The sequence below is a fragment of the Protopterus annectens genome, chromosome 7.part1 (assembly GCF_019279795.1).
Source record: "Protopterus annectens isolate FY-2018-M chromosome 7.part1, PAN1.0, whole genome shotgun sequence".
NCBI classification, from domain to species: Eukaryota; Metazoa; Chordata; order Ceratodontiformes; family Protopteridae; genus Protopterus; species Protopterus annectens.
Window position 1 is genome coordinate 347,415,102 of NC_056740.1, and position 20,078 is coordinate 347,435,179.

Here is a 20,078-nt window from a genome sequence, read left to right on the forward strand (position 1 = left end):
TGAGTAGACAGGCTGCCTCTTTGCAGTGGAGGCCTGGGGAGAAAAGCTCCAGTATAAAACTAGTGAACAGTAAAACAATAGTTAATACATGTTAGAAAATAAGCACAAATACATTTTAGGCCAATATCAGTTAGTCACAGTTTGATAAAGATTTTTTACACCTGATATTGAAATAGTACACAGAATAAAAATGTCATACAATATTACATTTGAATACAATAAAATGAAAAACAGATCTATGATTGACATGTAATGTAATTTGTTGCAAAGTTTTATGGCAGAATTTTTTTTTCAAAATTGTTAGGTTGTCAATAAGTATAGAAGGTTCTTTGAAGAACAAAGAACAGGAGACCAGATTGCAATTATACTAGGAGGAGTATGAGAGGTGTTTAGTGAATAAAGAAGATATATAGATGATATAGGCCCGGGCAAGATTTTGAGAGAGAGGCAGCATTTAGGTTATTAAAGATGTGCAAGAAGATACCCTAGTATTTTTAGGTGATCCTTTAAGTGTAGTTTGAAAGACATACTGTTTTCTAATATTTCAAGAGAGAGCGGTATGGATTTCCAGATTGTAGAGAAAGAGGAGGAATACAGGGAGTCTCTAATAGTATTTTTTAGATTTAGTTACAGTTAGCAGCATTTGTCAGAAGAGCTTAGTGACCTTCTCTGATGTTCAACCAACTTTCATAATGCCAAAAAGCTAACTAACCAAAAGATGTGTGACTAGAGTCAAAGCAAGGCAAACTTTGATGTGACGTTTCACTGTAGGTTTCTCCTTGCTATTATTTTCACCTATCAGAATGGTGACACATACTCAGATTGATAATATTTTACTTAACAGGGCAGGTAGTGACTATATGCACATTGTTTCATTGGCTCGCTCCTTGCTCATCCTTCATGAAGTTAGTTAATAGGACAGAAGGAGTTCTCTGGATACACAGCCATTTCTGATTATAATTATTTGATATAGGTTAATTTTTATGCTATCAGGTAAGTTTCTGAGTTTCATTATATAGATAAAAGTTGTTTTTTTTTTTACCACATCTGTTTTTTATGTATACATCTTAATTTTTTAATAACTCCAGAATGTTTGTGTTTTATTATGAATTCAACAGTTCAGACATTTTTATAGCATATTTGGATAACCATCTTAACTGGAAAGAGACAGAGCAAGAAATTCAAAACATTTTAACTGCATTTCATGTCTGTTTTTTTAAAATGTAGGTTTGTGATGTCCAGCACATATTACAAGTTATCAGCACAAAAATGGTTCAGGTTAGATAAAGTGCACCTCATATTCAATGACTCCTGGAGACATACATTTAATGCCACAGACATTTCTGCTCCAGTTACTGACTCTTACTACTGCGAACATGTAAGCAGCCTCCAAAAGTACCGGGCACTGCTGGTTCCCAGCAAAAAGGATGATACAACAAAGTCATGGCAGCTCACCTTTGCAGATTTTCAGGTAATATTTTATACTGTTATGGGATTATTCAACTTTATTTATAATGTGATAACAACATAGCTGAATACTAACAAACATCTTTCTGAGGCATGAATCTGGGTACAATGGCACAATGGCTTACAATAAAATATCCGTAAGTATGTTAGAGGCTGTATTCCAGGATAACCTAATATGATATTTCTTGCTGTCTTCATGAACATAATACACAGGCTTTTCATTGGTATCACTCCTAACTTCTTCAGAAAACAGAAACAGCGTCACTCATTAACAACTTGTAGCTCCTGTGCAGATAATCTTTCCTGAGGACCAAATTGAAGCGGTTATTCTGGGCTTTCTAAGTTTCATCAGGACTTTCCCCACATCCCATTTATAAATGACATTCGTTCCTTCCAAAGCAATTGTTCTCAGATTTAAGTGGCACCGAGTTCTAAATACACAAACAATGTTGGTAACAATAATGTCCAAAGCCATATCGCTGTCTGTTTCCATAGGGTACACTACCTTTATGTAGACTCTCTTGAGTACGTAATACAAAAAGACCTGCAGCAACTTGTAGAATTCATATCAAAAGAACACTCAAATGGACCGCACGTGGTAACAAAACTATTTAATAAATAAGTTTAGATCTTTTGCTCACCAAGTAAACATGAACTTCATCAGAACCACAAAAAATAACAACCTGAATTGCATGGGTAATACAGTTTTTATGTAAACGTTCTGTTCTTTCTATTACTAATGTTTATACTTTATGTTAGATAATGGATTTAGTAATAAGAAAAATGATTTTGTTTTTAGTAAATAATACTTTAATCAGTGCAGTGAAGTAGCTATGGAGGTTGCAGAAACCCTGGGTTTTGCAACTACTTTTGCGGGTTGGTGGGAAGATATGTGGTTATACAAGCATCCACTGTTTTTCCATGTCACTTTTTGCAAGTGCTTTATTGATAACTTCTTTTTTATTGGAAGTGTGAGATGAATGTAGTTAAATAGTTTGTTCAAGTGTTAAACACAAGTACTCAATTTCTACATTTTAGCTTGGGTAGTATAGGTTATGAAGTTAGTTTTTTTGTATATTGTTGTGACCCTTGATTTGGAAAATAAGAAATTAAGTTAATCTTTTTGCAAAAACTGATCTTTGTCAACAATTTATTTAACAGCCTTTCTATCCTTATGAAGGCAATTTCCTCTGCTTCCCTAGAAAGTGTTGGTGTACTGACTTTATTTTTGGTGGTCTGTCTAAGAATAAATCCATTCTGAGTAGTGATCCAGCAAGAAAAGACCAGTTAAAATATATTCGACTACTGAAGAAGTTGGCGACGAAAACGTTTTGTGGAATACGTTATTTGGATTGTTTTTTCACTAACAGCCTGCAGTTTGTTTGGTGGTGTTCCTATTGAGGTGTTTGGACCAATAAAGCATCTTTACATTTCGGGACCTGGATTTATTTGTACTTGGTAGAACAGCAGTTGTTTTTCATTAACAATTTATTTATACTTTAATAATGCTCATCCAAATAAGATGAAAAGAAGGCAGCTAGAAGACAGTTTATTCAGCTGTCTAAATGTTTTTTCTAAAGACAACATATTGATGGATGAATGTAAATTAATGAAACAGTTAATTATGCAAAGAGGATTTAACAACATGGTGATGGATGAGTTCTTTTCAGAAGTTAGAGGAAAAAAGACAAACAAGTTTTCAGCCAATTTTGACAAGTGAAGAGGTGGTTAAGAAACAGACTATTACCCAGGACCATTCAAACAGTATGTTAATGAATATGTGAGTGGACAGTCATGTGATTAAAAAGTGGTGATAGATAACTGTAAAATTTTCTAAGGAACTGATGATTTATTTAGAGTTTTGGGTTGCAGGCCAAGGTCTGTATTTAATAAAAGGTATAATTTAAAAATGGGTTAAATAGGTTCACTGTATCTGATGTGGTCAGTGGTGAGTGATCAGTGATAAAATTAAGAGAACATTTTCATGTGGACACTATAACATGTGTAGCTTTATTTCTAACAATACCTATTGCAATCCTAAACATATGGATAAAGTAACAGGAATTTAGTTACACTACAACTGTCAGTCTAGAGGAGAGTTTTATGTTGCTGAATGCTCAAGTTGTGAGAGCTTCTGTGTAAGTGAAACTAACAGGAGGCTCTCCCAGTGTATTTATGAGCATATTAGATCTATAAAAACAAATGATAAAACTAATGCATTATATAAATATTCTGCAATTTGTAGAAGTTTTCATAATTTTTCATTGCTTTGTTTTGTTTTTCAGCATAAAAAAACAGACATCAGAGGATGAAATTATAATAACAGATTAAAAAACAAATAACTGAAATGGCAGTTGTTGTTTAAGGCTGACAGCCCAACAGGTTTAAATAAACATATTAATATAAAGTGTGTTTTACAAGTAGGTATTTAAATTAAGTGAGTTAAGTTTTATACAAATGAGTTTTAATGCATTCTTATTATTTTTTATGAATGTTCATTGTGTATTGGTTGTTCTGTGTTATATGATTTACTTGTCACAATTTTTAAACAGGGAGTTCATTATTTTTTGTGGTTCTGATGAATTCATGTTTAGTTGGTGAATGAAAGCACTAAATATATTTATTAAACAGTTTTGTTACTGCATGCTGTCCGTTAGAGTATTCATTTAATACAAAATTTTAGTTTTCGGTAGACATTGGTGATTTCCTGTTATTTATCTTGTGTAACTTGTAGAATTCATATGGCCTTCCTGTGTAAGTAAGATAAATCAAGTTCAGGCAGATTGCAGTTCCTTTCTCAGGAAAACAGGCTTTACTTACTCTGAGGCCGCCTCCTCCTAGAATTACATCTAGGATGAGAGGCAAGCAAATCTAACTCTGTTTCTAATGAGTAACCTTAACGTGCAGACTGGAACAGCTGTCTCTCATTAGCTTCAGCCTGAAAGCGCTGTGAAACTCTTCTATCACACTCCCTTTTTGTATATCCTAGACTCTGCAATGGCAATCTGCCCCTAGTGTTTAGCTCTGGCCTAGAAGTTGTTTTATTAGACTACATTAATTTTGAAAGGGCAAATGATGTCTCTGCTTAGATGGAAAAAAATAAGTGCAGTAATTCAAAAGGTATAAATATATTTACAAAATTATTTTCATGCAATAATATGTTTCTGGTACACATTCAAAATGCAGAGAGCTGCTAACAAGTTGAAATGAACCAATAATACAATGTTCTTAACCAGTCATGGGAGCAGGAACATTTCCAAAGTTCAATCAACCAACTTTCATGGAATTGTGCATTGTAATATATTTTTCTAATATTTTCTAGGATGGCATTCCATCTGGTGGGAATTTTTTTAGAGAAGTTTCCTTCAGTAATGGCTAGCTTGAAAGTAGGTCTTCATAACTGTTCATTCTCCATTATATAAGGAATAGATTATTTAGTGATTAATTTACTTTTTTTAGTTGAGAGCAACAATTTGTGTGTATTAAATTCAAAAGTCAAGTGTCAAGTAAAAAGTTTCCTTGGGAGTCAAAGATAGTACATTTGCTTCAGACAGTGTTAAACAATGATGTCCACTAATATCAGATATATGTATGAATGTTAATACTTTATTTTATTTATTTATTTATTTATTTATTTGTGGCTTGTCAGGGGAGGAATAGCATAAGGGAAAGATTTGGGATAATAGTTAGGGTTAAAAAAACAACCAGCAAATAAGTGGCTCAACAAACTAAATAAAACAAAATAACTACTTCGTGAACAACCATGCCACACAAATGTTCGCAAAGCAGTCACTGGAGTCCATACAAGTAAATAATCCACCACCTGTTTTTTAAACATTTTATATTTTAGGATTAGTATTTTTATAGTAGTGGTAATGTTAAACTTAACAAAGTTGTGAAATTAACATATACTTTTTACAATTTGGCATTTAGAATGTTTATAAATATATACATACACAACATATGTTTTTAACAGTTTGAGGTATTATGTTTCTTTAAGGAAGGAGATTGCCATTACTACACTCTTCGATATATTGACAGGTAGTTGGAAGTAAACCAATTACAAATAATGCTGAAATCATACTGCAATGTTTTTCCTGAATTTTACAAGATTTATGAGTCTTGGTAATGACAGGACACAGAAGGCAGATGAAAATTTAGATTTTATGGATTTCATAGATAGTCTAACGCCAGTACGTCTTATGATGTTTCTCGCTTTGGCATAACCTTCTCTTATATAGCACCTCTTTTCTCCAGAAATTATATTATTATAATATTAAGTAGCTCTCATGACAAATCTGTAACTCATTGCTTCTTAGAAGAGTAAATTCATCAGGAAAACAGAGTTTTTGTGTCTCCTGTAAGAGTATACTCAAGGTCTGCTAAAAGCGTCTGAGTCCCGCTCACTCAAAGACCACTGTCTCAAAGCCATGGACTCAGGCATCTTGTAGCTCACACACACTCTGCCACTAATGCTTGAACTTGGCTACTGTGTTCAGGTGAGGTGCAGAAGCTCTACATCTTGCCGGAACACAGTAGCCGAGTTCAAGCAAAATAAGTGCAGCAGCTGTAGGAAGGGAATGGAGGTTAGGGTTTCTGGAAGCAATCAGGAGAGGGATTTAGGTTTTGGAACAGAGGAGAGTTTTAGAGTTATGAGCAGGAGGGAAGTTTATGGTTAGGGAGCAATCAGGGACTTTAGGTTTAGGGAGTGGGGGAGGAATTAGAGTTTGGGAGCAGAAAGGGAATTTAGAGTTAGGGAGTGGCAGGGGAGTTTAGGGTTGGGGAGCAGGAGTAGAATGTTAGGTTTAGGGAGTGATCAGGAACTTTAGGGTATGGGAGCAGGATGGGCATGCTATGGTTAGAGTTAAGGACCAGGTGCGAGTTTTTAGGGTAGAGTTACAGCTCTGGAAGGACTATGCAGTTCATTGGGGTTGGGTGGTGAAATGTCTAGGTAATTAAGTAGGATCAGGCTAGTGGTTGTTAGGGCACCAGCCATTAAGGCTGCAAGGCAAGTGTGTCGCAAGTTACTAGTACACCAGCACTTACGGTCAACCTGTATACTCACCTTAACAAGAAAATTGCCTACACTCCTGAGCTGAATACGCTTGTCAGTGTTTTCATAGTGTAATGTCTGAATCCCTTATACAGACAAATACCTAACACTAAGACATATAGGTGGAATGTACAATCTGAGATGATATGCTAAGTGTGTGGAGTGAAATGGTTAATGTAGGATGTACACAGTTGGAAGTATTAAGAGTTAAGTGATGTTTACAAAAAGTTATGAATAATGTCATATATTTTTCTTATTTATAGTGATACTGTAATGTTAGGGGTGGTGTATATGAGGAGTGGGTATCAGTAAAAAATTATATTAAAACATGGTGGATAATATTAGACAAATAATGTGAAGATATTATGAGATTAAAATGTTTGCTTGGGAAGGCAGTTATGAATATCAACAATAAAAGCTCTATGAACTGCAGGTGAAAAAATGGTGCCATCTTATACACAGAATTAGGACATATAATCTTGCTATCATATACACAATATTAGGGCATATAATTTTGCCATTGATAGTTGCCATTTAACATACATATTTTTGTAAATTAATATTGCTGTCCTGAAATATTGTACGACAAAGGTGGTGCCACAACAGACCCAGGAAACTATCGCCCTATAAGCCTGACTAGCCTGGTCTGCAAAGCTATGGAGCGTATCATCATGGAAATCATAAACAAAGACATTGGGAACCTCCAGACACTGGATCCTACCCAATTCAGCTTCATTAAGGGCAGATCTTGCCTCTTGAACCTGGTCAACTTCTTTGAAACAGTTACCAAAGCCATAGATGAAGGGAAGGTAGTCCACACAGCCTACCTGGACCTCACAAAAGCCTTCGACACAATACCCCACTTGGGCATCATAAATAAGCTCACCAGCTTAAATATCAACCCCTATGTCACAAGATGGGTTGCAAACTGGCTCAGGGATAGAACCCACATGGTCAGAATAGCAGGTGCCATGTCAGACTCTAAACAAGTTACAAGTGGTGTCCCACAAGGCTCAGTCCTGGGACCTCTCTTGTTTGGTATATATTTCTCCGAGGTACAGGCTAACAAGGGTGGACTATGGCTGACCAAGTTTGCAGATGACTGCAAACTGGGTGCTGTAATCGACTCTCCAGCTGACACAAGCATCCTCCAAAAGGGTCTCACAGAGACGGATAACTGGTGCCAGAGCCATGGCCTAAAGCTAAATGCCAAAAAGTGCATAGTCATCCCCTTTGGGAAAAACAAAGTGCCCACAAATTACCACATAGGTGGTAATCCATTAAGTACGGAAGAAGTAATTAGGGACTTGGGGACCCAAGTAGATAGCAATCTCTCCTTTGACAATCACGTTGCCAAAGTGGTTAGAAAGACCTTCTATATAGCCCACCTTATCATGAAAGGGTTCACATGTAGATCAAGAGAGGTCATTGTGCCCCTCTACTCATCTCTTATCAGGCCCATAATTGAGTACAATGCCCCATTTGGGATGTACCTTACCCGACACCTTCAGCAACTGGAAAGACCCCAAAAGTATCTCACCAAGAGGATCAAGGGGCTCAAACAGATGCCCTATGCAGTTTGGCTAAAGAAACTCCAGCTCTACTCAGTTGCATGCCTACTCAGAGGCGATCTGTGTCTGACGTATAAAGCCATGTCAAACCCAGAATTAATGGACATGCTTCACCTCAGGAAATCCAAATCCCTTAGAGCTACACGCTCCAGGGACTTGAACCTCAGCACAGAAATAAATAGGACATGCTGGAGGGACAGATTCATATCCCAGAGCTCCCCTCACTCTGGAACAAAATCCCAATCCATGTTAGGCAGAGCCCCTCACTGACTCTCTTCAAGAGAAATCTTGACGAGTGGATGGGAGATCGTAAGTTTACCCCTGGGATCTCTTCTGTGTCCCTGCTTGACAGAGGTACAGTAAACTAACCTTAAAAGGGCTACCTTCTGTGACCTACTATACAGAGGCACAGTCAACTAATCTAAAAGGGTGACAAAAGCCAAACACACTCTGGCTAGGCTTATAAATGCCCTAGGGCAGATAGCCTAGTATCAACCTATGTACCTAATATTATATGTGTATAGATTATGCAATATCATGAAATAACAACATTACTCCAAAACAACACAAGGTCAAACTCACATGAAAAACCTTTACAATAAAATGTGAAGAAATGACACAGTGGCTCTAAAACTTTATTAGAATGAACAAAAATCATCACTAGTAAAAGCTTTCATCTCCGGCACCAAGACTTCAGCAGTCTGGTGAATAAATAAATATATACATACACATATTAAATAGCTTAATCAGGCCATATTATACAAATGAAGTCAACATAAATGTGTTCTTCAATGCTGAAGTGCCCTTTTGTTCAAAACCACCTTAAAATCAATGTGTTCTTAATACCAGGATAAAATAAAGCATTTACTAACATTAGCAAATTAATTTTTTTAATCTAATTTTTATCTATTTTTTTTTATGTGAGAATGCTGTTCATAGTCTTCAGCTCTGCATTTAATATGGTGGTACCAATGCAGATAATAGAAAAACTGTCACATTTAAGAATCAGTAAACATCTCTGTAACTGAATCCTGGACTTCCTGATTGATTGTGTTAGGTTGGCATAATGGTTAAGGTGTTTACCTTACAGACACAAGGTGCAGGGTTTAATACATGGGGTAACTGGCTAGTCTTAAAATGGGTCACAAGAGCACTTAGCCTAGTACTAATCTATGAACCTATGAGAGACCACGGAGGGTGTGTTCATGTAAGAAAACATCAAAATGCATCACAATTAACACCAGGGTTCCACAGGGATGTGTTCTCAGCCCACTGTTATTCACCATCCTGACACATGACTGCTATGCTAAGCACAAGTACAACCATATCATCAAGTCTGCTGATTACGCCACAATCATGGAACTCATCACAAAGAAGGATGAAAGGGCATACAGAGAGGGGGTGGCATCTCTGATCAGTTGAGGTGAGGGGAACAACCTTGATCTTAATGTAAGCAAGACCAAAGAGATTATCATCGACTTCAGGAAAAGGAGAACAAACCACCCAATGCTCAGGATCAATGGTGAGTGTGTGGACAGGGTTGAGTACAAAATTCCTGGGTGTACACATATCAGAGGATCTCTCGTGATTGGGAAACACCAGCCAACTGGTCAGGAAATCGCACCAATGCCTCCATTTTTTAAGAAGGCTGAAAAAAGCTAATCTCCCTCCTTATATTCTCTCCACCTTCTATAGAGGTGCAATAGAGAGCATCCTCACCTGCAACTTCACAGTGTGGTTTGGAAGCTGCACAATTACAAAAAGGAAGGTGCTACAGAGATTGGTGAGGGTTGCAGAGAAGGTAACAGGTTCCAGTCTTCCATCGATACAACATATTTATTCTGCAAGAAGCATCAGAAAGGCCAACAAAATAATACAGGACAACACACATCCTGTGCATGGACTGTTTAAGCATCTGGCATCAGTCAGGAGATATCACAGCATCCACTGCAGGACTACAAGATTCAGTAACAGTTTCTACCCTACAGTGATTAGACTTCTGAATTCGGGCACTAGTCCCAGGGGTCTGGACACATACGTTAAATTGTATTTATTTGTGCAATATATACTTACATTTATTCCAGGTAAGTGCAATATTTATTTATTATATCCATAGTCAGTATTATTTAACTCACCCAAGTGTAATATTAGACAAATAACAGGCATTTCAATCTGTAGCGTGTTTTGTATTACTTTAAATAGGGTAGTTAACTTAACTCAGGGGAGGGTATTCTTTTCGTGTATGAGTGTTGGTAAATGTCTCTTCTCTTTCTTGTGTGTATTGGGAGTAGTACTGTATTTGTTACTTATGTTTATTCCTCTACTTGTATGTGTTGTTTCACTTTCCTTTGTAATCTCAAGAACTGAGCTGATGCACAAAATTTCATTTAGACTACACATCTGTAGTTCTAAATGACAAAGTTTACTTTGACTTTGACTTTAATGCAACATATATGTCTTCTACTCTAATGTCACTTTCCACAAAGTCTATTACAAAAAATAAAAACTTCTTAAAATTACTATAATTCAAGACATGCTTATGCAAAGATAACCAAAATAAGACCTCATTACAGGCAAAAATTAAGCGCTTTCATTCTTTTTAATAGGTTCATATGTGTGTACTAGGATAATGGCCCTGGAGCCTATACAAGCCTAGCCCAAGAAGATTCCCTGACATCATGCCACCCAAAGTTAGTTCCCAGTGCCCCTGTCAAGCAAGGCCACTGAAGTGATCCCCTGGGTGAACTTCCTATTGCCCACCCAATCATCAAGATTTCTCTTAAAGAGGGCCAGTGAAGTGCTCTACTTGACATGAATGGGAAGTTTGTTCCAGAGTATGTGAAGTCTCTGGGTTAGGAACCTGTCCCTCCAGCATGTTCTGTTTATTGTGGTAATGAGGTTAAGGTCACTGGAGTGTGTGGCATGGAGGGATTGGGATTTCTTTAGGTGTAGATATCTAGCAGCTCTGGGTCAGACATGGCTTTGTAGGTCAAGAAGAGATCGCCTTTAAGTAGGCGATAAGAGACAGAGTATAGCTGGAGTTTTTTGAGTCTGTCCATATAGGGTATGTGTCTAAGGCCTAAGATCCTCATAGTGAGGTATGTTTATGGCCTTGTGACAATAGGGGAAGGCTAGTGGAGATAGGTGAAGGCTGCCAGCCTAGCCAGATAGAATTTTATAGATAATTCTGTCATTTGTAAATATTAATGTAGGCCAGAGGCTTGTTGTCTTAAATGGAAAAAATGCTGTTACAAAAATGTAACAGTGCACTCTGCTGACCAAGTAAAGCATGTTGTGACCCTTTGATGTAAACACGGCTCCAGCCAGTCTAGATGAAGGAATTTTTGCTATTGTTTTAAGGCCATATTTAATGGCCAGACTTTGCATGCATAAATGTCCTTAATGGCTTTGCTTCCTGACCTGGTGTGAGCTTACTAAAGAATGTAGCCTGTTAGCCTGGGAACCCCAGGAAAGTGTGAAGAATGATGTAATGTGAATCAGAACTGTAATATCAATTTAAACAGAGGGAATCAGAGAGCATTAAGCATTTTTGTCTTGACCATCCAACTCATCAGCACTCTGCCTGTGTTCTATAAGGAAGTTTATTTTAGACTTGCATTTTCTCTTAAAAATAGCTAGAAACTAGAAAGATTAGACTAAGTGTTTTTCTATGATGTCAAAACTGTACTACTAAATTATTTTAAGTATTTCTCTGTGATCTCTAAACTCTTGACTAGCAATGTGTAGTAAAAAGTATTGTCTTGTGTTTTGACTATTTGTTATTAAATATTTTTAAACCCTTTCAACTGTGGCTGTTTTTTGTAGAGATAATGTAAGCTCTTTAGAGTACCTGCATGCCTTTGGTAAAATTGTACAAAGCCACTCCAATAGCTTTAGCCGTGGGCTATACTACCAATTGGATAATAATATTGCACAGTAATAATTGGACACCCTTTTAAGGGCCTTTGAATAGCTGATAAATATTAGTGGGTGGTGGCAAGTGGTACTACCTTTTAGACTGGGCAGAAAAGGGGCACAGTTGGAGAACATGTGCCAGCCTTCCCCATGAGTGTCTGTATGGTTAAATAAACTCTTCTGAAAGTGTGTGTGTGTGTGTGTGTGTGTGTGTGTGTGTGTGTGTGTGTGTGTGTGTGTGTGTGTGTGTGTGTGTGTGTGTGTGTGTGTGTGCGTGTGTGCGTGTGTGTGTGTGTGTGTGTGTGTGTGTGTGTGTGTGTGTGTGTCAGCTACTTGGGAAGGGACATGAAGCACTGGATGGACAGAGAGGGTGCTGGAGGTTTTAGCTTGCCCATTAGGCTGAGATCTGGACCTTATAGCTGTGCCAGTGGGGAGTCTTATTTGGGACCTGGAGAGCAAGGGAACGATCAGCCCCGGACTGACTGTGATCTCTGTGTGCTCTTAAGGGAAATTGCACTTTACTGTGTGTATTTGTTATCCTTTCCTCCTATATGAGATGCCCCTCACTGGTGTTAGTGGTGAGGATTGAGGCTCTTTGATTGCTGGGCCAGGGCACGGGTGTCACATATTAACAGGCTACATTCTTTAGTAAGCTCACACCAGGCCAGGAAGCAAAGCCATTAAGGACATTTATACATGCAAATTCTGGCCATTAAATCTGGCCTTAAAACAATAGCAAGAATTCCATCTAGTCTGGCCAGAGCTATGTTTTCATCAAAGGGTCAAAACATGCTTTACTTGGTCACCAGAGTGCACTGTTGTTACATTTTTGTAACAGCATTTTTTCCATTTAAGACAACAAGCCTGTGGCTTACATTAATATTTACAAATGACAGAATTATCTGTAAAATTCTATCTGCCTAGGCTGACAGCCTTCACCTATCTCCACTAGCCTTCCCCTATTGTCACACATCTCCCCCCTTGGAGAACTCAAGCTAGTTTTTCAAGTGACCCTTGAGAAACGCTGCTTGAGAGGGTTAGGTCTATCTGAATATGCCTTACCCCATTCCCTGTCTTGAGAGCCCATCTGCACTGGCATTGCCAATCCCACTGTGGTGCTGCACTGACATATCATATCATAACCCTAGGCTCCATCTTAGCAACTTGGCATTTTGCTGGCTGGCTCTGTTTAACCATGCTAGAGGGTTGTGATCTGTCATAACAGTGAATTTCCTTCCATACAGATAAGGCTGAAGTTTCTGCACTGCCCACACTATGGCTAGACATTCCTTTTCCACAGCTGCATATCATTCCTCCCCGGGTTGGAGCCTATGACTGAGATAAACCACTGGGTGCTCTTCCCCCTCTGAAGCAATCTGGCTAAGTACAGCCCCCACCCCATGGTTTGAAGCATCCACCAGCACAACAAATTCTTTGCTGTAATCTGAACTGGCTAACATGGGGGGTCCTCCCAAAGCTTCTTTAAGCTACTGGAATGCCTGCTCACATGCTGGGGTTCACACTACCTTATCTGGCCTGTTCTTCCTTACCAGGTCTGTGAGGGGAGCAGCTATGGTACTATAACTGGGGACGAACTTTCTGTAGTACCCTGCTGTCCCTAAAAATGCCCTCACCTGCTTTTTAGTAACAGGTGCAGGCCATGCCTGAATGGCTTCCACTTTGGCAGGTTCTGGCCTTATCTTACCACTCCTCACTCTATGTCCTAGGTAGGAGACCTGTGCCATACGCACCTGACATTTGCTCGGCTTAATGGTCAACCCTGCTGCCCAGCACCTCCCTGACATGCTGAAGGTACTCTGGCCAGGAATGTCAATAGATGTTAAGGCAGTAGATGGCAATATCATCTAGGTAAGCAAGGGCAAACTCTCCTGCTCTTGCTAGGATATGATCTACCAGCCTCTGGAAAGTCACTGGGGCATTCTTCATCCCAAAGGACATCTTTTTGAACTCATACAAGCCAAAAGGAGTCACAAAGGCTGACTTTTCTCTAGCACTGGGAGTCAAGGGCACCTGCCAATAACCCTTGGTAAGATCATGGTTGTAAGATACTTAGCCCCACCCAGCTGCTCTAGGACCTCATCTGTCCTAGGCATGGGGTAAGCATCTGACTCTGTGTGACTATTTAATTTCCTGTAGTCCACACAGAACCTGGTGCTGCCATCCTTCTTTGGCACCAATACCACTGGGGAGGCCCGGGGACTGTTGGACTCTTGAATCATCCCTAGTTCCAACATCTCCTGTATCTCCTCCCTCAGAGTCTGTTTGACTCTCTCAGGCACTCTATAAGGGTCCTGCCTAATAGGCCTTTGGGGTCCTGTAATCCACCTGGTGCTGCCCCAGGTGGGTGCGCCCTGGTTTCCCGGTGAACATGTCCACAGATTCCTGCAACACTGCTCGGATTTCTTGAACCTGGGTAGGAGATAGCTGCTGGGACATTGCTACCCCTTCCATCGAGGTGTCAGTCCGAGCCTCACTGAGGAGATCAGTCCCTAGATCTCCCTCAGACTCCTCCTGCAATCCACTGCAAATGCTCAGCACAAGGGCCTCCCTATCATGGTAAGGTTTCATCATGTTAACATGGTACAATTTGTCTCCCTGCCTTTTGCCTAGCAGTTCCACCATGTAATTAACATCACTTACCTTTCTTACTACCTTGTAGGGCCCCTCCCAAGCTGCTTGCAGCTTGTTGTGTCTGACAGGAATAAGAACCAATACCATATGCCCCACAGCATACTCTCTAGCTCGAGCATTCCTGTCATACCACACATATTTCTGTTGGACTTCTGCCAGGTTCTCCTGGGCCAAGCCCATGAGTTCCCTGAGCCTTGTCCTGAGCTTTAGGATGTATGCCAAAACAGACTCCTTGTGAGACTCGCACTCACCTTCCCACTCATCTTGAATTAAATCTAGATGTCCCCTCACCCAATGCCCATACAGCAACTCAAAGGTTGAAAAACCTGTGGATTCCTGGGGAACCTTTCTGTAAACAAACAACAGATGGGGCAAATATTTGTTCCACTCCCTCTTAAACTGATCTGCAAATGCCCATAGCATGGACTTGATTGTAGAGTTTAACCTCTCAACAAGACCATTAGTCTGGGGATGGTAGGGGATGGTCTTCATGTACTTCACCCCACAGGACGTCCACAGACAAGCCAGCAGGTCTGACATGAAATTGGCACCTCTGTCAGTCAATATTTCTTTTGGGAAACCTACCCTGCTGAAAATCTCTAGTAAAGAATTTGCCAACTTCTCTGCCTCAATGGAGGACAAAGCCACTGTCTCAGGGTATCATGTAGCATAATCCACTACCACTAGGATATACTTTTCCCTGTGGAACTTGGAGTACTCAGAGGACCCACAATATCCATAGCTACCCTCTGAAATGGCTCCTCAATCACAGGCAAAGGCATCAAAGGAGCTCTCACCTTGTCTCCTGCCTTGTCTACCTTTTGGCACTGCTCACAGGTCTTGCAGTACCCTGTTACATCTCTGGAAATTCCAGGCCAATATAAATTCTGTATAATATGCCTCTTTGTACGTTTTATGCCCATATGACCTGCAAAGGGAATATCATGGGCTATGGCTAGAAGCTCCAGATGGTAGGGTCTAGACACTACCAACTGCTGTACTCTCTCACCTTCTAGCCCTCCCTCAGGGGCCCCCTCTCTGTATAGTAACCCTTTGTCCCAGTATACCGATTCCCCCTTTCCTTGAGAATCAGGTGCCTACCTAGCTACTTGCCTCAGGCCTTGCAAAATAGGGACTGAGAGTTGAGCCTGTCTTAACTCTCTCTTTGTAGCCCTTCCCAGCTCCCCTTCCAGAGGAAGTCTGGCATCCTCAGAGAGTGGTGCCTCACTGTCAGCCTGGGTATTACTACTCACCTCTACCTTTGCAGTCACTCTGTCCAAGGGACCATCCATACCCCCAAAGCAGCTGTGGCTCACCTTCAGTCTCACTGCTACAGGGTTGCTCCCTCCCTGAAGTAACCACCTCACCAGTCCTGGTTGCAAGTATGGAGTCTGTCTGGGTCTCCCCCAGGCTACCAGACTTACCTGTTTATCTCCAAGCCTGACTGCGTGTAACTGCACAAGCACAAGGTACTGCACTATCAAAATCATTCCCTATCAGAACATCTGCAGGTATATCCTCAAACACGCTTACTTGCTGGCTTCCTTTTCCACCCTCCCAGTCCAGGTGAACCCTTGCCAAAGGTATTTGGAATGGGATCCCTCCTAAAGCTCTGATTGGAGTAGACTGTCCAGGTAAGTAGTGCTCCTCTGTAACCATTGCAGGCTTTACAATGGTTATACCAGAGGCTGTGTCTCTCTTGGCAATGGCCTCTTTGCCATTCATTACATTAGGATATAAACTCTGGTGGTAGTTTGGTATCCTTGTTGTCCCAAGACAACCTACTATTGGCATATTGTCTTTCCCACTTACTGGTTCCCTCAACTTTTGTTCCCCACCTTGCCTCCGTAGACATCTGTGTGCCACATGGCCCCACTGGTTGCATTTAAAACATTTAACCCTAGCTCCTGGACATGTACCTGAACTAGTGACTTCCCCTTCTACTGGAAGATTCTGTTGGGGCAATCTGTGCTGCCCACCATGGGTTTCTTTAGACCCATGAGCAGTACTGAGGGTCCTTTTCCTGTGCAAGGCTGCCCTGCTTGCCAGGTATAGGTCTCCCTTCTTCCCCAAGTCATCTGATGTAGCACACTGTCTATCAGCTAACCAGATCCTCATGTCCTCAGGTAAAGTACTAAGGGCTTGTTCCCTCACCAAAATGTCTGCCAGCCCTTCAAAAGTGGTGACCTGACATCCACTCACCCACCTATAGAAATAAGTGCTCAGTTCAGCAACATATTCACACATACTTTCATCTGCCTTGCGTCTATGCTCACAAAACGTTTTCCTATACATTTCAGGTGTTAGCTTAAACAATTTAACAAGTGATTTTTACCAGCAGTATAATCAAAACATGCAATGTCAGACATTTTTGACAAAACAGTTACAGCTTTACCATGGAGTAAGGGAGTCAGGAACTGTACCCAGAGCCTTTGATCAACACCATACTGTTTGCATACCCTCTCAAACATATGAATGAAACTATCAAAATTATCCCCCTCTTTAAAATGCGGAAGAAATTTACTGACCTTTTGTGCTTCTGGGGTCCAGTTACTCCCTTCCCCATTACCTCCATGACTCTGGCAAAGAGTCAGCATTTCCCTCTCATGCTTCCTCTGCCTCTCTTTTTCCTCGGCTTCCAAGCACAGCAGTTTCTCATTCTCCTCAGCCTGTAGACTCCTCAGTCTCTCAGCTGCTTCTGTCTCCAAACGCCTGGCCACTAACTCAAGTCTCTTTTGCTCCAGATGTATTTGTAAGTACTCTGCAGAAAGGTTGAGCTGTCTATTCTCTGAGGGTATTATATCTCCACTGCTAGTCTGATTGTCCTCCTGGTTGCTGTTTTCTGATGCAGCTGTAACCAAGGCTGCAATCAGTTCTGCCTTAGTCAAGTTTCCATGCACCAGTACCCTAGCCTGGCACATTTTCGCCAGCTGGCTCCTTGTCAGCTTTCCATACTCCTCTGCTGACATGCTGCCTGCTCACCCTGACTAACTAAGCTAACAAAAGAAATAAAACAATTGAGATCTGAACTCTGAGTATTCACTGTGTGGCTGATTTAGAGTATAAAACACCTTCAGAGCTCACTGTACACCAGCTACAGGAATTCACTCTACCCACACCACTACAAGCCAGTTAGTATTTGCCAACCAATTAATATGTGGTGTGGATATCCCAACACTGCCAAACAATTAATATGTGATGCCCATGCCCTGGCCCAGCAATCAAGGAGCCTCAATCCTCACCACTAACACCAGTGAGGGGCATCTCATGTAGGAGGAAAGGATAACAAATAGACACAGTAAAGTGCAATTTCCCTTAAAAGCACACAGAGATCACAGTCAGTCCAAGGCTGGTCACTCCCTTGCACTCCAGGTCCCCAATACGATTCCCCACTGGCACAGCTATAGGTTCCAGATCTCAGCCTAGTGGGCAAGCTAAAACCTCCAGCACCCTCTCTGTCAAACCAGTGCTTCGTGTCCCTGCCCAAGTAGCTGACACACACACACACACACACACACACACACACACACACACACACACACACACACACACACACACACACTTTGAGAAGAGTTTATATAACCACACAGACACTCCTGGGGAAGGCTGGCACAGGTTCTACAGCTCTGCCCCTTTTCTGCCCAGTCTAAAAGGTAGTACCACTTGCCACCACCCATTAATATTTATCAGCTACTCAAAGGCCCTTAAAAGGATGTCCAATTATTACTGTGCAATATTATTATCCATTTGGTAGAATAGCCCACGGCTAAAGCTGTTGGAGTGGCTTTGTATAATTTTACCAAAGGCATGCAGGTACTCTAAAGAGCTTAAATTATCTCTACAAAAATAGCCACAGTTGAAAGGGTTTTAAAAAAATATTTAATAACAAATAGTCAAAACACAAGACAATACTTTTTACTACACAGTGCTAGTCAAGAGTTCAGAGATCACAGAGAAATACTTAAAATAATTCAGTAGTATTTCTAAGAGAAAATACAAGTCTAAAATAAACTTACTTATAGAACACAGGCAGAGTGCTGATGAGTTGGATAGTCAAGACAAAAATGCTTAATGCTCTCTGATTCTCTCTGTTTAAATTGATATTACATTCCTGATTTACATTACATCATTCTTCACACTTTCCTGGGGTTCCCAGGCTAACAGGCTACATTCTTTAGTAAGCTCACACCAGGTCAGGAAGCAAAGCCATTAAGGACATTTATGCATGCAAATTCTGGCCATTAAATCTGGCCTTAAAACAATAGCAAGAATTCCTTCATCTAGACTGGCCAGAGCCGTGTTTACATCAAAGGGTCAAAACATGCTTTACTTGGTCAGCAGAGTGCACTATTGTTACATTTTTGTAACAGCATTTTTTCCATTTAGGACAACAAGCCTGTGGCTTGCATTAATATTTACAAATGACAGAATTATCTATAAAATTCTATCTGGCTAGGCTGGCAGCCTTCACTTATCTCCACTAGCCTTCCCCTATCATCACAGACCTTTCCAGTTGTTGTAAGTGTCTAGTGAGGTACATGCCAAATAGGGTGTTGTATTCTATAATAGGTTTAATGAGAGGTGAGTAGAGAGGGATTATGACCTCTTTCTTCCTGGATGAGAAACCTTTTGTATTGAGATGTGCCACATAGAAGGAGTTTCTGACTACAGTGGCAATGTGGTTATCAAAGGAGAGGTTGCTGTTAACCTGTGTCCCCAGGTCTCTTATCACACTTTCAGTGTTTAGTGGACTACCGCCTATGTGGTAGTTCATGGGCACCTAATTTTTCCCAAAGGGAATGACAATATGCTTTCTGGCATTTAGAACTTCTTCAGAAAATAAAGCCACGCTCCCATCATACCATTTAAATAGATTCAAAAATGTCACATGATACCAATCAACCAACCACATCAATAAAACCAACAAAATAAAAAATATTTACATAACACATGTATGTATGTATCTATGTAAAAGATTAAAAAAGTGTTAATTAAAAAAAGCATTAATTAGACATTATTAAAATGATTTAGAAGTTTTAAGAGCACAAATACAGTCTTTGAAAAATGCAATAAAGTCTTCAGATAATTTTACTTCATTAGTAACTTTGTATTCAGGTATTAGTGCCAAGGCTGATCAGCACAGAGCCACTATAATTAGTAGAAAACAGGGTAAGCTTTGCCGTGATGTTGCTGCTTATGCTGCTAATACAGCTTATCCATTGAAAACTAATTCTAGTGAAACTTGTGGTGGTAGTACATCCAACTCTGACAAAACATCATTGGGTTCTTCAACTATTGCTGTTCAAAGCAGCATGGTATTAATGCTAAGAGAGACATGAGTGATAAGACCCAAAATGTGAGTCATGAAATTGATATTAATTTGCCATCATCCTCCTCTTCTCAAACAGGCCCTTTTTTAG

At 40.1% G+C, this 20,078-nt stretch overlaps 1 protein-coding gene across 1 annotated transcript in view; it reads left to right on the forward strand.

Moving 5' to 3' along the window:
* LOC122807584 (V-type proton ATPase subunit S1-like protein) overlaps positions 1-20,078 on the forward strand; it is a 136,775-nt gene that overhangs the window by 107,769 nt on the left and 8,928 nt on the right. The window contains exon 5 of the mRNA XM_044078498.1: positions 1,228-1,471. Coding sequence (XP_043934433.1) covers positions 1,228-1,471 — 244 coding nt within the window. The remainder of the gene's footprint in view (positions 1-1,227; positions 1,472-20,078) is intronic.